The sequence below is a fragment of the Pan troglodytes genome, chromosome 20 (genome assembly GCF_028858775.2).
Source record: "Pan troglodytes isolate AG18354 chromosome 20, NHGRI_mPanTro3-v2.0_pri, whole genome shotgun sequence".
Lineage (NCBI taxonomy): Eukaryota > Metazoa > Chordata > Mammalia > Primates > Hominidae > Pan > Pan troglodytes.
In genome coordinates, this window is record NC_072418.2 from 6,671,812 (window position 1) to 6,688,948 (window position 17,137).

Consider the following 17,137-nt stretch of genomic DNA (forward strand, 5'->3'; position numbering starts at 1 on the left):
TCCTGGGGTCAGAGTTTTAATCCTGGGAAAAAGAATCTGGCCGCTGGGCCATGCCCCGGGACTGGCCCGCTGGTCCCTGGTGTGTCCGAATCAGTGCTCCAGTGCCCGCCTCTTCTCCAGCTTCTTCTGTAGCTCTGCCGTCATGTCTGCCAGCCCTGGGGGTTCAGGACCAGGAGCTGCAGCTGGCTCAGGGATCCCCAGTCCATGCCCACCGCCCTGACAGCCATCCAGGACCAGCTACAGATTTGCAGGGCCCCGTGCAACAGGACAGTGTGCTCGAAGGCATTAAGAATTTCAAGACAGAGACAGCAGAACCTTAAAAGACAGGGCGCTTCGGAGTGTGGGGACTTGTGTGACTGTACGGTCACACACCTGGGAAGCCCGCCCCGCACTGACCCCGCAGACCCCTTACCGGCTGTGGGGAAGAGAGGCTGGGCTGAACTGACTGGCAGCTTCCTGGCCAAGCCACCATTAAAGACTTTGGGCTCTGGAAGAGAAGACAGATGAGGCCAGGTGTGGTGGCTTACGCCGGTAATCCCAGCACTTTGGGAGGCTGAGGTGGGTGGATCACTTGAGGTCAGGAGTTCGAGACCAGCCTGGGCAACATGGTGAAACCCCTTCTCTACTAAAAATACAAAAATTAGATGGACATGGTGGCAGGTGCCTGTAATCCCAGCTACTTGGGAGGCTGAGGCAGGAGAATCACTTGAACCCGGCAGACAGAGGTTGCAGTGAGCTGAGATCGCGCCACTGCCCAGGCAACAGAGTGAGACTCCATCTCAAAACAAAAAACAACAACAATAAAGACAGATGAGCTGGGTGCGGTGGCTCACGCCTGTAATCCCAGCACTTTGGGAGGCCGAGGTGGGCGGATCACAAGGTCAGGAGATCAAGACCATCCTGGCTAACATGGTGAAACCCTGTCTCTACTAAAAATACAAAAAAAAAATTAGCTGGGCATGGTGGCGGGCACCTGTAGTCCCAGCTACTGGAGAGGCTGAGGCAGGAGAATGGCGTGAACCCAGGAGGCGGAGCTTGCAGTGAGCCAAGATTGCGCCACTGCACTCCAGCCTGGGTGACAGAGTGAGACTGTCTCAAAAAAAAAAAAAAAAGTCAGATGAGGGCTGAGGCTGGCCTGCCATCAGGTGAGGGTGGGATATGGGGGGGACCCCAACCTGGCTTGGGTCCAACGGGTGGCTTTGGAAGCTTGGCAGGAGGCTTTGGCAACTTCTTTGGCTTCAGGATGACTGGCCAACTAGAGGAAGCCACTGCGTGGACAAAAGTGTAACGTGTCACATCAGCTGTTAACCTGCTTCCCCAACCCCCAGCTCTCAGCAGCTCTGTTCCCCACCCACCATCTTGGTTCTCATAGTCAACAGCTGGGCCATCTCCAATGGGGGTCACGTAGTTCTCTTCCTGGTTCGGTAGTGGGGGCAGTGGGGGCAGCTTGTCCTGGCTAGACACAGGCACAGACGCAGGTGACAGCGGCTTGGGGCCACCTGTGCAGGGTGCAGGACCTGATGGGGAAACGTGGTCACTGTCAAGACCCATGTCATACAGGGACACCTTGCAGGTTGGGGGGGGGGGTCTGTGTGCATGCCTGGAGACAGGCATGTGTCTCTGTGTGTCTGTGTGTGTGCCCATGTATAAGTCTGTGTCTGGGCCGGGCGTGGTGGCTCACGCCTGTAATCCCAGCACTTTGGGAGGCCAGGGTGGGCGGATCACCTGAGGTCAGGGGTTCAAGACCAGCCTGGCCAATATGGTGAAACCCCGTCTCTACTAAAAATACAAAAATTAGCTTGGCGTGGTGGTAGGCTCCTGTAATCGCAGCTACTCGGGGCTGAGGCAGGAGAATCGCTTGAACCTGGGAGGGAGAGGTTGCAGTGAGCCGAGATTGCGCCACTGCACTCCAGCCCGGGTGACAGAGCAAGACTCCGTCTCAAAAAAAAAAAGTCTTTGTGTGGCATACAAGTGTACACTAATTGAATCTGGATAAGTTAAAGTGCAAGGTTTGTACACACCTGTTGTGTGTATACGTGTGTGACTGCACGCCTGCTGAGGTGGCTGCATTAGTCCTTGTCTACATGAGTGCGTTTTGCCCGTGTATCTACACGTATCCGAGTTTGTGCCGGTGCACGGACATATCTGCATTTATGTGTACACATGTGATTGTGGCATGACACAGGTGTATCTGTGCTACATAGCATGTGTATGTGACTGGAATTGGGGCACACGTGTACTTATGCATGTGTGATCTGTTGTGCCCGCACAAGTGTGTGTCACCTTCTGGCTAGGCAGGTGGCCACAGTTGCATGGATCATGCATGTGTAATGTGTGTGTGGATGTGGCACTTGGGGGTCCTTGCATACGCCCAGACCAGGGAAGACCAGACAACCCACGCTACATTCCTTTCTAGTGTGTTCTCTGCCTCCTCTTCCCACTCCATAAACAGGACCGATTTCCACCTCTTTCCCAACACCCACCCGGATTCTCAGTCCCTGTGGGGCTACTGCTTGTCCGGGTGTACCCTCTGACCCCTCAATGCACATTTCTACCTAAGGAGATCCTTTGGGACCATCTGCAAAGACCCACTCTTCTGGGAAGCTTTCCCTGCTCTGCCCCCATCTTCTCCCGAACTCTAGGCGCCTCCCCGGAGCCCAGGTTTTTCCTCCACCCCAAATTCAACCCTACAGGATGAGAGTGTCTGTGTTTAGCTCTGTCCCAAGCTGGGACCCCCGCCCCCTCCCCCCCCACACACACCCTGACGGCAGGGTCTGAGTCATTTCTGTCCCTGCAACTTTGGGAACATCAGATGCAGGAGGTGCAGCCACCAAACTGACTGAGGGGGCGTGGCTGAATGCGGGGTCCTCGATCCCTCCCACCTCGGCCCGCGGGAAGGGGGCGTCACCTGGGCCCGGAGCGGAGGGCGCCACCCACACATTCTCGCCATTCTCCTTATCGGCTTCCACGTAGCCTGGAACAGAGAGGGCGGCCTGGAGGAAGCGCGGCGGCCAGGGGCGGCCCGGTCCGTCCGAGCGGGGGCGGGAGAGGTGAGCACTGGGCCCCCGAACTCCCCGAAGGCGCACCCACCTAGCACCTTCTCGTAGTCCTCGTCTAACAGGAATGGCACCAGCGCCTTTTTGGTATGCGACACGAAATAGTTGACCACGGCGTCCAGGGAGGTGCAAGAGAACTGGGGGCAGATGGGGGAGCGGTCAGGCTGCTGGAGAAGGGACGCGGACCCCACAAAGGCACTTCTAGGGACTCTGGCCCAACGCTCACCGGCTGTTCCACATCGATCACGTACTTGGGGCCCTCCCGCTTCACCTTGTAATGCCGGACCACGTGCGTCCTGCACCAGGAGAAAGCAAGTGAGTGGCTCAGCCCAGGCTCCCACACCGCCCCTCAGGGAAGGCCCCGCCCCAACTCCAGGCTCCGCCTCCAACAGAAACAGGTCCATACTGGCTCCGCCCCCACAGAAGGCCCCGCCACTGACTGGTTCCACCCCATAAAGGACCTAAGCCCCGTTGACCTCCCGGAGCACTGACTGCCCGATCCCAGCACTGCTCCCAGCGGGGACCAGGCCCGACCGACCCACTCCCACAGAAGACCCCACCTCTAGTCTTGGCACCACCTCCAGCGAGGGACCAGGCCAGACTGACAACACCCTAGGAAAGGTCCGCCCCTAATTCTGGCACCGCGCCTAGGGAGAACCAGGCCCTAAAGACCCTGCCCCAGGTAGGCCCCGCCCCCTGTAATGGCTCCACCCCCAGGCACCGACTCTACCTTCTACATCGCCTTGCCCAACCCTGGACTGGGCTTGAGAATTTGGCATAAGGCTCTGACTTCGCCCCCAGGGTGGCTCCGCCTCCATAGCCCTACTCAACTTCCAAAAAGGATCACGGCCATGACTCCCCCCGTAGATCCTGACTCTGCCCAAAGAGCCCATTCCCATCCCTGGATTTGACTTCATCCCCTCCAGTGGCCCAGACCTGGCCCCTGCGTACCTGACGTTCCGGAGGGGCCGATCCTAACCTAGGAGTCTGACTCCACCTACAGGGAGTCCCAGCTCCTAACCCAAGACCTGGCTCTTCCTGCAAAGGAGTCGGCCTGGGCTCTACCTTCTTCCCTAGGCATTAACCCCATACCTGGGGCAAGGCCAGCCTCAGGATCCCACGACCCCGGAGCTCTGATCCCGCCCCCAGCCCTCCCTGCCCAGCTCTGACTCCGCCTCCATGCTCCCCTGCCTAGCATTGACTCCACCCCTCCCCCAGCCCGCCCACCCCAGCTCTGACTCCGCCCCAACACGCCCAGCGTAGCTCTGACTCCGCCCCCATGCTCCCCTGCCTAGCATTGACTCCACCCTCCCCCAGCCCGCCCGCCCCAGCTCTGACTCCGCCCCAACACGCCCAGCGTAGCTCTGACTCCGCCACCAGTGTACTCTGCTCAGCTCTGACTCCACCCGCCCCAGCTCGCCCAGCCCAGCTCTGACCCCTCCCCCAATCCGCCCACCTCAGCTCTGACTCCTCCCCCAATCCGCCCAGCTCAGCTCTGACTCCGTCCCCAGACGCCCCTCTCGGCTCTGGCTCCGTCCCTGGGCCTACCCACTAGCGGGTCGGACTCCGCCCCTGCTTCTGACCACGCCCCCGCGCCCACCCTCTTCCCACCCTCCTCCCACCCAGGGCTCTCCAGATGCGCATGCGCACCCGTTGTGCATCTGCCGCGTGGTGACCGACACGCCGTCAGCGCCGTCCCCGCTGGGCCGCAGCAGCAGGTTCCCGCACTCGGGGTAGCGCTCCAGGAGCAGTTGTGCCTCCAGCCGGCTCACCTTCAGGAAGCAACTGTGGCGGGCCGCGTCACCCACTCGGGACCCCGGAGACCAAGTCCGCTCTTCCGCACGTAAACCCTGCCTCCTCTGAGACCCAGCCCCATCCCCGTCCCCTAGGCCCAGGAGACCTTGCCCTGCTCTCCAGACCCAGGCCCCTCCCACGGAGACCCAGTCCGGCCTTCCAGGCTCCTAGTTTTTGTGGGGTTTTTTGGTTTTTTTTTGAGACAGGGTTTCGCTCTTGTTGCCCAGGCTGGAGTGCAATGGCGCTATCTCGGCTCACCGCAACCTCCGCCTCCCGGGTTCAAGCGATTCCCCTTCCTCAGCCTCCTGAGTAGCTGGGATTACAGGCATGCGCCACCAGGCCCGGCTAATTTTTGTATTTTTAGTAGAGACGGGATTTCTCCATGTTGGTCAGGCTGGTCTCAAACTCCCTACCTCAGGTGATCCGCCCGCCTCGGCTTCCCAAGGTGCTGGGATTACAGGCGTGAGCCACTGCATCTGGCCGGGTTTTTTGTTTTTTTTTTCATTAGAGATGGGGTCTCGCTATGTTGCCCAGGCTGGGTCTCGAACTGGGTAAAAGCAATCCTCCCGCCTCGACCTCCCAAAACGCTGAGATGACAGGCGCGAGCCACCGCGGCCAGCCAGGCTCTTAATTCTGGCCCCGGAGATGCAGCTCCAACCCCTAGGGAGACCCAGCCCTGCCTCGTAGGCACCTAGAGCCTCCCCTGGAGATCCTGTCCCGCCCTCCAAACACCTAGACCTTACCCTGGAGGCCCTGCCCGCCTCCCTAATCACCAAGAACCGCCCACAAAGACGATGCTCCGCCCCCCCACCCAGGCCCCGCCTCTAGGGTCCCGGCTACCCTCTCCGACAAATAACTCCTCCCCGGAGACGAAGCATCACCTTCTAGACACCTAGACTGACCACCCCCAGACCCTGTCCCTACTCCTCAGGCCTAGGCCCCGCCACTGAAGACCTTACCAGTCCTCTAGGCCCCTAGACCCGCTCCTGGAGATCCTGCCCTGCCTCCCAGCATGGGCCATAACTCCCCCTCCCCCTCCCCCACCCCCAGCCCCAATGCAGTCCTCATGCAAAATCCAAGACCCAACTCCAGGGGACCCAACTCACCGCCCACCCTCAGCCACACAACCACCTCCCATCCCCATCCTGCAGCCCCTCGGGACAGGCGGGACACTCACGAGGGTGTCTCCAGTGCACGGCGCGCCTCCTCTTTGGCCAAGACTTCAGACATCATGTATAGGTGCCCAGGAAGCAGGGTCAAGTCGGTCGGGACACGGAGCTGAGGGGCGATCGAGGGACAGTGACTGCACCTGGCCAGCCGAGAATGGACGGCTGTGCCCAAGTCACAGAGTGGCAAATTGAGGCCAGAGCTCAGAGCAATGAACTCTGACACCTTAGGGGGCAAAGAGGGCTTCGAGAGGGTTGCAGAGGAGTGTTGCATGAGAGTAGATGCTGGGGCCAGGCTTGGTGGCTCACGCCTGTAATTCCAGCACTTTGGGAGGCCGAGGCGGGCAGATCACCTAAGGTCAGGAGTTCGAGACCAACCTGGGCAACATGGCGAAACCCCGTTTGTACTAAAAATACAAAAAATTAGCCGGGCGTGGTGGCAGACACCTGTAATCCCAGCTGCTCGGGAGGCTGGCGCAGGAGAATCACTTGAACCTGGGAAGGCGGAGGCTGCAGTGAGCCAAGATCACGCCATTGCACTCCAGCCTGGGTGACAGAGTGAGACTCCGTTCCCTGCTCCCCCACCCCACCAAAAAAAAAAAAAAAAGTAGATGCTGGAATCTAGGGTCTCAAACTAAAGTCTGCAAGGGCCAGGCAGGTCTCAAACTCAATGGCCTGCCAGGGTGAGGCAGGAAACAGGGAAATCAGAGGGAAATCAGGAAGGTAGACTAAAATTCGCAGTTGATAAATGATGTCAGCTATTTTTTTTTTTTTTTTTTTTTTTGAGATGGAGTTTAGTTCTGTCACCAAGCTGGAGTGCAGTGGCGTGATCTTGGCTCACTGCAACCTCCAACTCCCGGGTTCAAGCCATTCTCCTGCCTCAGCCTCCCGAGTAGCTGGAATTACAGGCTCCCGCCACCACGCCCAGCTAATTTTTGTGTTTTTAGTAGAGACAGGGTTTCACCGTGTTGGCCAGGATGGTCTTGATCTTCTGACCTCATGATCTGCCAGCCTCGGCCTCCCAAAGTGCTGGGATTACAGGCGTGAGCCACCACGCCTGGCCAATGTCAGCTAATTTTTAAAAATTTAGCACTCTGTGGCCAGGCATGGTGGCTCACATCTATAATCCTATCACTTTGGGAGGCCAAGGAGGGTGGATCGCTTGAGCATAGAAGTTGGAGACCAGCCCGGGCAACATAGTGAGACCCTGCTCTACAAAAAAATTTTTAAATTAGTCAGATGTGGTAGTGTGTGTCTGTATCCCAGCTACTTGGGAGGCTGAGGCAGGAGGACTGCTTGAGCCTGGGAGTTGGAGGCTGCAGTGAGCTATGATCACACCACTGCACTCCAGCCTGGGCAACAGAGAGAGACCTTGTCTCAAAAAAATAAAATAAGAAATACAGCTGGTCGCTGTGGCTCACGCCTGTAATCCCAGCACTTTGAGTGGCCAAGGCGGGCAGATGACTCAAGGTCAGTTCGAGACCAGCCTGGCCAACAGGGTGAAACCCCACGTATACTAAAAATACAAAAATTAGCCAGGCGTGGTGGCGGACGCCTGTAATCCCAGCTACTCGGGAGGCTGAGTCACAAGAATTGCTTGAACCGGGGAGGCAGAGGTTGCAGTGAGCTGAGAACGTGCCATTGCACTCCAACCTGGGCAACAGAGTGAGACTTAGTCTCAAAAAAATAAAACAAAATTTTGGCCAGGCGCGGTGGCTCATGCCTGTCATCCCAGCACTTTGGGAGGCTGAGGCGGGCGGATCACGAGGTCAGGAGACAGAGACCATCCTGGCTAACACGGTGAAACCCCGTCTCTACTGAAAATCCAAAAAAATTAGCCGGGCGTGGTGGCGGGCGCCTGTAGTCCCAGCTACTCGGGAGGCTGAGGCACGAGAATGGCGTGAACCCAGGAGGCGGAGCTTGCAGTGAGCCGAGATCGCACCACTGCACTCCAGCCTGGGTGACAGAGCGAGACTCCGTCTCAAAAAAAGGAAAAAAGAAAGAAAGAAAAAGGAAGCTTTTTGAGGAGATCTGGAGAATGGGAGAGAGGGTGCAGAGAGCCACTACTCTTACCTCCACCACCGTTAAGATGAAGCCTTTCCACATTTCCCGACACTCCAAGGTCTCTACCTGGGGAACAAAAGAAAGGAAAGAATCCATGTCAGTGAGCCTCAGTCTACTCATCAATGAAATTGGACTAGGGAAGAGTCCCTGCTTCAAAGGGCTGTTTTCTTTTTCCTTTTTCTTCTTTTTTTTTTTTTTTTTTTTTGAGATGGAGTCTCATTCTTCTGTCGCCCAGGCTGGAGTACAGTGGCGCGATCTCAGCTCACTGCAACCTCCACCTCCCAGGTTCAAGCGATTCTCCTGCCTCAGCCTCCTGAGTAGCTGGGACTACAGGCATGCACCACCTCGCCCAGCTTTTTTTTTTTCTCTTAGACATGAGGGTCTCACTTTGTTGCCAGGCTGGTCTTGAACTCCTGGGCCCAAGCTATCCTTCTGCCTTGGTGTCCCAAAGTGCTCAGATTACAGGCATGAGCCACCATGCCTGGCTGATATTATGATTTTTGATGTTATTATATCAACATTTGAAAAACATAGATCAGGCTGGATGCAGTGGCTCACTCAAGCCTGTAATCGCAGCACTTTGGGAGGTCGAGGCGGGAGGATCACTTGAGCCTAGGGGTTCAAGACCAGACTGGGTAACATAGCGAGCCCCCTGTCTCTACAAAAAAATAAAATATTAGCCAGGCATAGTGGCATGTGCTTGGCTGAGGTAGGAGGATCGCTTGAGCCCGGGAGGTCGAGGCTGCAGTGAGCTATGATCTCACTACTGCACTCCAGCCTGGGCGACGAGCAAGACCCTGTCTCAAAATAAAATAATAAATAAAATAAAATAATAGAAAAACATAGATCAGTTCCCAGACCTCTCATGCTCTAAACCCTCCCATAGGCCAGCCACCGTGACTCATGCCTGTAATCCCAGCATTTTGGGAGGCCGAGGTGGGTGGATCACTTGAGGTCAGGAGTTCAAGACCAGCCAGGCCAACATGGTGAAACCCTGTCTCTACCAAAAATACAAAAATTAGCCGCGTGTGGTGGCACACGCCTGTAATCCCAGCTATTCGGGAGGCTGAGGCAGGAGAATCACTTAAACCTGGGAGGCAGAGGTTGTAGTGAGCCAAGATTGCGCTACTGCACTCCAGCCTGGGTGATAAGAGCAAAACTCAAAAAATAAAAATAAAAAATAAACCCTCGGCTGGACGCGGTGGCTCACGCCTATAATTCCAGCAGTTTGGGAAGCCGAGGTGGGTGGATCACCTGAGGTGAGGAGTTCCAGGCCAGCATGGCCAACATGGTGAAACCCCATCTCTACTAAAGATTCAAAAAATTAGCCAGGAGTGGTTGCGTGCGCCTGTAATCCCAGCTACTTGGGAGGCTGAGGCAGGAGAATCACTTGAACCTGGGAGGTGGAGGTTGCAGTGAGCCAAGATCGTGCCATTGTACTCCAGCCTGGGTGACAGGGCGAGACTTGGTCTCAAAAAAAAAGTAATAAAATAAAATAAAATAAACCCTCCCATAGCACCCAGCTCCTTTGGGGTCAAGACCCAAGTCTTACCCAGGGCCCACAGGGCCCTGTACTACCTGCCCCTTCGTGGTTGGCACAATGGAGGGTAGGAGCATTTGAGCATCTTCTGCCAGCACCGCCCCTCCGCACCCCTCCAGCAAGGGACCTACCTTGAACTTGATCTCCTGATTCCGGAGAATCAGGCTGAAGTGGGTGCCAGGGTCACGTGAGCTTCCCCAGGGAATCTCATCTGTGAGTTTCTCAAATGCTCCCAAGTTGAGCTTCTCCACGTGCTGGGGGTATAGAAGCAGGGGGTCTGGGCACCAGTTCCTTGGCCTCCAGGCCCCCTGGATGATGTAGCAGCCACCTTGACCACACCATCTACATTGTCTGCTTGGTCTCTGGGCTCAAGGGAAGGCCTGCTCTGGAGCCTCCATTCCCATCCTTACCTGGAAGTCCCGATTGCTATTGTAGAAATAAATGGTGAGACCCTGGAGGCCTGCCCAGAACTTCTTGTAATCCTAGGGACCAGAAGTGCAGAAAGAAGAGGTGAGCTGGCCAAGCTGAGTGCCTTTCATGTACTCAATCCTGTCTCGGGGCCTTTGCACTGGTTGTGCTCTCTGCCCCACGCTGCCCCCAGATCTTTATCACCTCCTGCCTTGAGTTTCTGATCAAATGTACCTTCTCAGGGAGATCCTCCCCACCCATGGCCCAGCTTCTGGGTGTCTGTTTTCATCTGAGAAAGGACCAGACGGAACCTCGATGTGATGAGGGATTCAGAGCAACCCCCGCCAATCTATAGAGATGGGGGCTCTAGGGGTAAGTTAACTAACTGGTTTAATGGTATCCCATTCATCTTTCATCATCCACCTACCCACTAGCCATCTATCTATCATCCGTCTGTCCATCCGCCCACCCACCCATTCATCCATCCACCTACCATTTACCCATCCATTCATCCATTCATCTATCCATCCACCCACCATCCACCCCCTCATCCATCCGTCCATCACCCCCATCCATCCATCTATCCATCATGGAGCCATTCATCATCCATCCATCCAGTCATTCATCAATACCTACATCACCCACCATCCATCCAGTCATCCATCCACCCACACATCCATCTGTCCACCCATCCATCCATCCCTCCATCATCCATCCATTCATCTATCCATCCACTCACTGTCCATCATCCATCCACCCACTCATCCATCCATCCACCCATCCATCCATCCGTCCATCCATCCACCCACTCATCCATCCACCCACTCATCCATCCACCCACTCATCCATCCATCCACTCATCCATCCACCCACTCATCCATCCATCCACTCATCTATCAATGCATCCCTCCATCCATCCACCTACACATCCATCCATCCACCCATCCATCCATCCCTCCATAATCCATCCATCCATCCACTCACCGTCCATCATCCATCCACCCACTCATCCATCCACCCACTCATCAATCCATCCACCCATCCATCCACCTATCCATCCATCCCTCCATCATCCACCCACCATCCATCATCCATCCACCCACTCATCCATCCACCCACTCATCCATCCACCCACTCATCAATCCATCCACCCATCCATCCACCTATCCATCCATCCCTCATCCATCCATCATCCATCCATCCACTCATCCCTCCATCATCCATCCATGCATTCATCCATTCACCATCCACCCACCCATGCATCTTCCCGTTCATCCATCCATACATCCCTCCATCATGCATCCACCTATTCATCCATCTATCATTCATCCATGCACTTGTTCATCCGTCCATCATCCACCCACCCACCCGTCTGCCCACTCATCCATCCATCCACTCCCCCATCCATCCATCCACCCACTTGTATATGCACTCATCCATCCATCCATCCACCCACACATCCTCTCAGCCACCATCAAGCCCGCATGTATTCACCAAGCCTCCACTCATCCCCCCATCTACCCATCCACCTGTCCATCCATAGACACACGCACAGATACACACATGCATTTACCTAACATTTACTGAAGGCTTTTTATGTGCCAGCCCTGCTCCAGGCACTGGGACTAGAGCAATACAGGATTAAACACTGTATTGCTTCATTATGTATCCACGATGTGCTGTTGGGCAAGTTATTTGAGCTGTCTTTGTCTGTTTCCCCAGCTGTAAAATGGTGATAATAATGGTGCCAACTCTGGAGGATCTCATGAGAATTAGGTGACTTTCCACATGGGAAGCACCAGGGCCTGCGTTGAGTCAAGTCCTCAACATGTGAACTGTGACTACAGCCCTAACTCCCTATTTCAGAAGACAGAAAACTAAGGCTCAAAGATTAAGTCACTTGCATAAGGCCTGGGAGTAAGGAAAGTGTGGAGCCGGGATTAGAACCTGGGTCTTCTTAATTCGGGCCCATGATCTTTTTTGTTTTGTTTTTAAGAGACAGAGTCTTGCTCTGTCGCCCAGGCTGGAGTGCAGTGGTGCGATCTCGGCTCACTGCAACCTCCACCTCCCGGTTCAAGCCATTCTCCTGCCTCAGCTTCTCAAGTAGCTGGGATTACAAGTGCGCACCACCACATCCAGCTAATTTTTGTGTTTTTAGTAGAGATGGGGTTTCACTATATGTTGGCCAGGCTGTTCTCGAACTCCTGACCTCAAGTGATCCGCCGGCCTCGCCCTCCCAAAGTGTTGGGATTACAGGCGTGAGCCACTGCACACAGCCTTTTTTTTTTTTTTTTGAGACAGAGTCTCACTCTGTCACCTAGGCTGAAGTGCAGTGGCACCATCTCAGCTCACTGCAACACCCCCCCGCCCCGGTTCAAGCAATTCTCCTGCCTCAGCCTCCCGAGTAGCTGGGATTACAGGTGCACACCACCACACCCAGCTATTTTTATTTTTAGTAGAGATGGGGTTTCATCATGTGGCCAGGCTGGTCTTGAACTCCTGACCTCAAGTGATCCTCCCACCTCGGCCTCCCAAAGTGTTGGGTTACAGGCATGAGCCACCACGCCCGGCCCCCATTATCTTTCTTTTCTTTTTTTTTTCTTTTTTTTTTTTTGAGAGCAGTCTCGCTCTTGTCCCCCAGGTTTGAGTGCAATGGCTTGATCTTGACTCACTGCAAACTTCGCCTCTCAGATTCAAATAATTCTCCTCCCTCTGCCTCCCAAGTAGCTGGGATTAAGGCGCCTGGAACCATACCCAGCTAATTTTTGTATTTTTTAGTAGAGATGAGGTTTCACCATATTGGCCAGGTTGGTCTTGAACTCCTGACCTCAGGTGATCCGCCTGCCTCGGCCTCCCAAAGTGCTGGGATTACAGGCGTGAGCCACAAGCCCGGCCTCCCCCATTATCTTTCTTAACTGCAGTGGTCTACTGCCTCTAAAGGGTTTGTTGGTTGGGGAGGATTTGGATGTATGGAGGTAGAAGGAAAGTCCACTCCACTACAGGTAAGGGAACCTCAGGGGCAGAGGCGGGGACATGGGCAGGGAGGAGCTGGGGGTGTTTGTTTTGATCTGTATTAGAAAATGAGGCAGTCATGGTGGCTCACACCTCTAATCCCAGCACTTTGGGAGGCTGAGGCAGGAGGATCACTTAAGGCCAGGAGTTTGAGACCAGCCTGGGCAACATAGCAAGACCCCATCTTTTTTTTTTTTTTTTTTTTTGAGATGGAGTCTTGCTCTGTTGCCCAGGCTGGAGTGCAGTGGCACGATCTTGGCTCACTGCAACCTCTGCCTCCCAGGTTCAAATGATTCTCCTGCCTCAGTCTCCAGAGTAGCTGGGATCACAGGCACGCACCACCACGCCCGGCTAATCTTTGTATTTTTAGTAGAAATGGGGTTTCACCATATTGGCCAGACTGGTCTCGAACTCCTGACTTCAGGTGATCCACCTGCCTCAGCCTCCCTAAGTGCTGGGATTACAGGTGTGACCCACCGTGCCTGGCCAGCAAGACCCCATCTTTAAAAAAAAAAAAAGGCTGGGTACGGTGGCTCATGCCTGTAATCCCAGCACTTACGGAGGCCGAGACAGGTGGATCACCTGAGGTCAAGAGTTCGAGACCAGCCGGGCCAACATAATGAAACCCTGTCTTTACTAAAAATACAAAAATTAGGTGTGGTGGTGCGTACCTGTAATCCCAGCTACCCGGGAGGCTGAGGCACGAGAATCGCTTAATCGTTTGAACCTGGGAGGTGGAGGTTGCAGTGAGCCGAGATGGTGCCACTGCACTGCAGCCTGGGTGACAGAGTGAGACTCAGTCTCAAAAGTAAATAAATAAAATAAAAGCCAGAAGAGGCAGTGCATGCCTGTGGTCCCAGCTACTCAGGAGGCTGGGGCGGGAGGTTCACTTGAGCCCAGGAGTTTGAGGCTACAGTGAGCCACGATCGTGCCCCTGCACTCCAGCCTGGGTGACAGAGCAACTCTGTCTCTAACAAAAAGAAAGAAAGAAAATGAATATGCGGCATGGGGAAGGAGAGATAGGGCCTCACGGGGAACGGAGGGGCTGGGACTTTATTCTGAGGAAGACATAAGCACACACACACACACACAGGCAGGCACTGTCCATGGAAACTATCTGTCCTGTGGAATGTGGCCCCCGCTAGCTCTTACTGTCCTCACATGTCACCTGTCCTGGCCTTCACCCCAGCAGCTGAGGTTCACGGAGTTTTTCCTGGGCTGGGAGTGGGAGGAAGCTCGGGAGTCAGAGGACTCCCTGTTTCCTGGAGGAAGTCCCTGATCTTGTTTGTATTCAAGAGAGTGAACGAGAGACAAAAGCAAAGATTGAGACAAAGAGAGAGGGAGACTGAGAGAGACATCGGGAGAGACAGACGGGGCCAGGGAGAGAGAAAGAGAAAAAGAAACCAAATTCAAAGACACATGGAGACAGAGATAGACGCACAGAGAGGCAGATGGCCAGAACCCACCCCAGTCCCCCAGCTCGTGTCCTGCCCAATCCAGCACCCACCCCGCCCCCCCTTGGCGAGTGGGGAGACTGGGACTCAGAGAGGTGCCGCAGCTCCCCACGGTGGCCCAGCAGGGCCAGCCCCCGCCTCCCCACCTTACCCGGTCACAGGGCCCCTTCTTCTCTAGAAAGCTCTCATAGTAGTGTGAAGGCAGGACACCCTTAGGCTTGGGGACACGGGGTGGCCTCAGGGCAGAGGCCATGACGGAGCCAGGGTCTTCCGCCTGGCCTCTCCTTCCAGTGGGTGCCCCAGCTGGGCCGGGAAGCTGAGAAACAGGTTTCAGGGGAGTTTCCTCTGTCAGCCCGTCAACTCCCTCCCCTGCCAGGGCTGGGCAGAGGCTGATCCCAGCAGGTCCAGTGATCCTAGGGAAATCCCCGCCTCTCTGGTGTGGAACTGAGAACAGAGAGAATGTATAAGTCTACTTGAATGGGAGAATAATCTTCGCTATATCTGCAAAGACAGAGACATGGTCTGTCTCTTTATTTATTTATTTATTTATTTATTTATTTTTCCTATTTTGAGACAGAGTTTCACTCTGTTGCCCAGGCTAGAGTGCAGTGGTATGATCTTGGCTCACTGCGACCTCTGCCTCCCGGGTTCAAGAGACTGAGCTGCCTCCCGGGTTCAGAGACTGAGTCCAAGCTCAGTCTCCTGACTAGCGTGGATTGCAGGTGACCGCCACCACACCTGGCTAATTTTTGTATTTGTAGTAGAGACGAGGTTTCCCCATGTTGGCCCAGGCTGGTCTCAAACTCCTGACCCCAAGTTTTCTGCCCGCCTCAGCCTCCCAAAGTGCTGAGATTACAGGCATGAGCCACCACACCTGGCCCTTTCTCTTACTTTGATGGACCCTAATGATTACATTGGGCCCACCTGGATAATCCACGCTACTCTCCCTATTTTAAAGTCAGCTGACTAGCAACTTTAATTTCATCTGCAATTTTTCTTTTTTAGACGGTGTCTCATTCTGTTGTCGATGCTGGAGTGCAGTGGCACGATCATAGTTCACTGCAGCCCTGACCTCCCAATCTCAAGTGGTCCTCCTGCCTCAGCCACCCGAAGAGCTGTGACTATAGGTGGGCACCACCACACCCAGCTAATTTATTTTCCTTTTTTAAGGATGAGTTCTCACTATGTTGCCTAGGCTGGAGTACAGTGGGGCGATCATGACTCACTGTAGCCTCGACCTTACAGGCTCAAGTGATCCTCCAGCCTCAGCCTCCAGAGTAGGTGGTACTACAGTTGCATGCCACCACACCTGGCTAATTTTTTTTTTTCTTTTTTTTGAGACAGACTCTCGCTCTGTAGCCCAGGCTGGAGTGCAGTGGCGTGATCTCGGCTCACTGCAAGCTCTGCCTCCCAGGTTCATGCCATTCTCCTGCCTCAGCCTCCCAAGTAGCTGGGATTACAGGCGCCTGCCACCACGCCCAGCTAATTTTTTCACTTAGTAGAGACAGGTTCTTGCTATGTTGCCCAGGCTGGTCTTTTTTTTTTTTTTTTTTTTTTTTTGAGACAGAGTCTTGCTCTGTCACCCAGGCTGGAGTGCAGTGGAGCGATCTCGGCTTACTGCAACCTCTGCCTCCCAGGTTCAAGCAATTCTCCTGCCTCAGCCTCCCGAGTAGCTGGGATTATAGGCGCGTGCCACCATGCCCAGCTAATTTGTTTGTATTTTTATTTTAGTAGAGATGGAGTTTCACTGTGTTAGCCAGGATGGTCTTAATCTCCTGACCTTGTGATCCACCTGCCTCGACCTCCCAAAGTGCTGGGATTACAGGCATAAGCCACCGTGCCCGGCCCTCAGGCTAGTCTTGAACTCCTGGGCGCAAGTGATCCTCCAGTCTAGGCCTCCCAAAGTGCTGGGGTTACAGGTGTGTGCCACTGTGCCTGGCGTCTATCTTTAATCTTCAAATCCCTTTGCCACGTATCCTAACGTATTCACAGATTCTGGGAATTAGGGCGTGGATATCTTTAAGAGACCATTATTCTGCCTACCACAGCTTGTTTAATATGGTGGACAATTGATTAATTTTGAATACTGAACCAGTCTTGGGTCCCTGGAGTAAACCCCACTTGTCATGGTGTATAATTCACTTTATATATTGTTAAATTCTACTTTGTAATATTTTGTTAAGGATTTTTGCACGTCTTCATGAGGGATATGGGGTGTAGCTTGCTTTCTTTGTACCGTCTTTATCTGGTTTTGGTATCAGGGTCATAGTTCCATAAAATGAACAGGGAAGTGTCCCCTTCAATTTTCTGGAAGAGATGATGTGAAATTGGTGTTAATTCTTCTTTGAACCTTTGGCAGAATTCCTTAGTGAAACCATCTGGGTCTGGAGATTGCTTTTTTGGGAGTTTTTAAATTACAAATTCAATTTCCTTAATAGTTACCAGGGCTAGACTTTGTATACATAGCAGAACAGGTGTTCTAGAAACCACAGAAAGGCCGTGGGACTGTGGCAATGTGTTCATCCACTGAACTGTCTGATAAAGTTGATAGTATCAGCTATACTAAGTAAGGTCAGAGAGTTGATTTTTGTTTCATTTTTTTGTTTGTTTGTTTTTTCAGACAGGGTTTCGCTCCTTTTGCCC

General features: G+C 54.1%; 2 protein-coding genes across 7 annotated transcripts in view; one reads left to right on the top strand and one right to left on the bottom strand.

The window, feature by feature from the left end:
• STAP2 (signal transducing adaptor family member 2) lies at positions 1–15,030 on the bottom strand. Of its 4 annotated transcripts, none has more exons than XM_063801019.1 (13): positions 14,646–15,027; positions 10,031–10,102; positions 9,752–9,874; positions 8,090–8,146; positions 6,028–6,128; positions 4,707–4,841; positions 3,283–3,352; positions 3,091–3,193; positions 2,909–2,974; positions 1,356–1,517; positions 1,176–1,268; positions 413–487; positions 1–155 (listed from the first exon to the last, which is right to left on the bottom strand). In XM_063801019.1, exons 1-13 carry the CDS (start codon positions 14,745–14,747, stop codon positions 91–93), a joined length of 1,224 nt encoding a protein of 407 aa, XP_063657089.1. In that variant the 5' UTR covers positions 14,748–15,027; the 3' UTR covers positions 1–90. The 4 variants fall into 4 exon arrangements, with proteins under 4 accessions (XP_063657089.1, XP_054529448.1, XP_063657090.1 ...); XM_054673473.2 differs by having other exon boundaries at positions 8,090–8,142; positions 9,748–9,874; positions 14,646–15,024; XM_063801020.1 differs by lacking the exon at positions 4,707–4,841 and having other exon boundaries at positions 14,646–15,030.
• Positions 10,097–17,137, top strand: part of MPND (MPN domain containing) — a 26,054-nt gene continuing 19,013 nt past the window's right edge. For all 3 annotated transcript variants that reach the window (XM_054673467.2, XM_054673469.2, XM_054673470.2), the window contains exons 1-2: positions 10,097–10,400; positions 15,500–15,621. In XM_054673467.2, coding sequence (XP_054529442.1) covers positions 15,522–15,621 — 100 coding nt within the window. In that variant the 5' untranslated portion in view covers positions 10,097–10,400; positions 15,500–15,521. The remainder of the gene's footprint in view (positions 10,401–15,499; positions 15,622–17,137) is intronic.

Excerpts from the sequence above, each read along its gene's own strand:
- STAP2 (XM_063801019.1), bottom strand. The coding sequence starts at position 14,747 with ATGGCCTCTGCCCTGAGGCCACCCCGTGTCCCCAAGCCTAAGGGTGTC. Across the intron at positions 6,129-8,089 it reads TCATCTTAACGGTGGTGGAG|CTCCGTGTCCCGACCGACTT; the intron begins GTAAGAGTAGTG and ends ATCGCCCCTCAG. Across the intron at positions 1,518-2,908 it reads GCCCTCCGCTCCGGGCCCAG|GTCCTGCACCCTGCACAGGT; the intron begins GTGACGCCCCCT and ends TTTCCCCATCAG.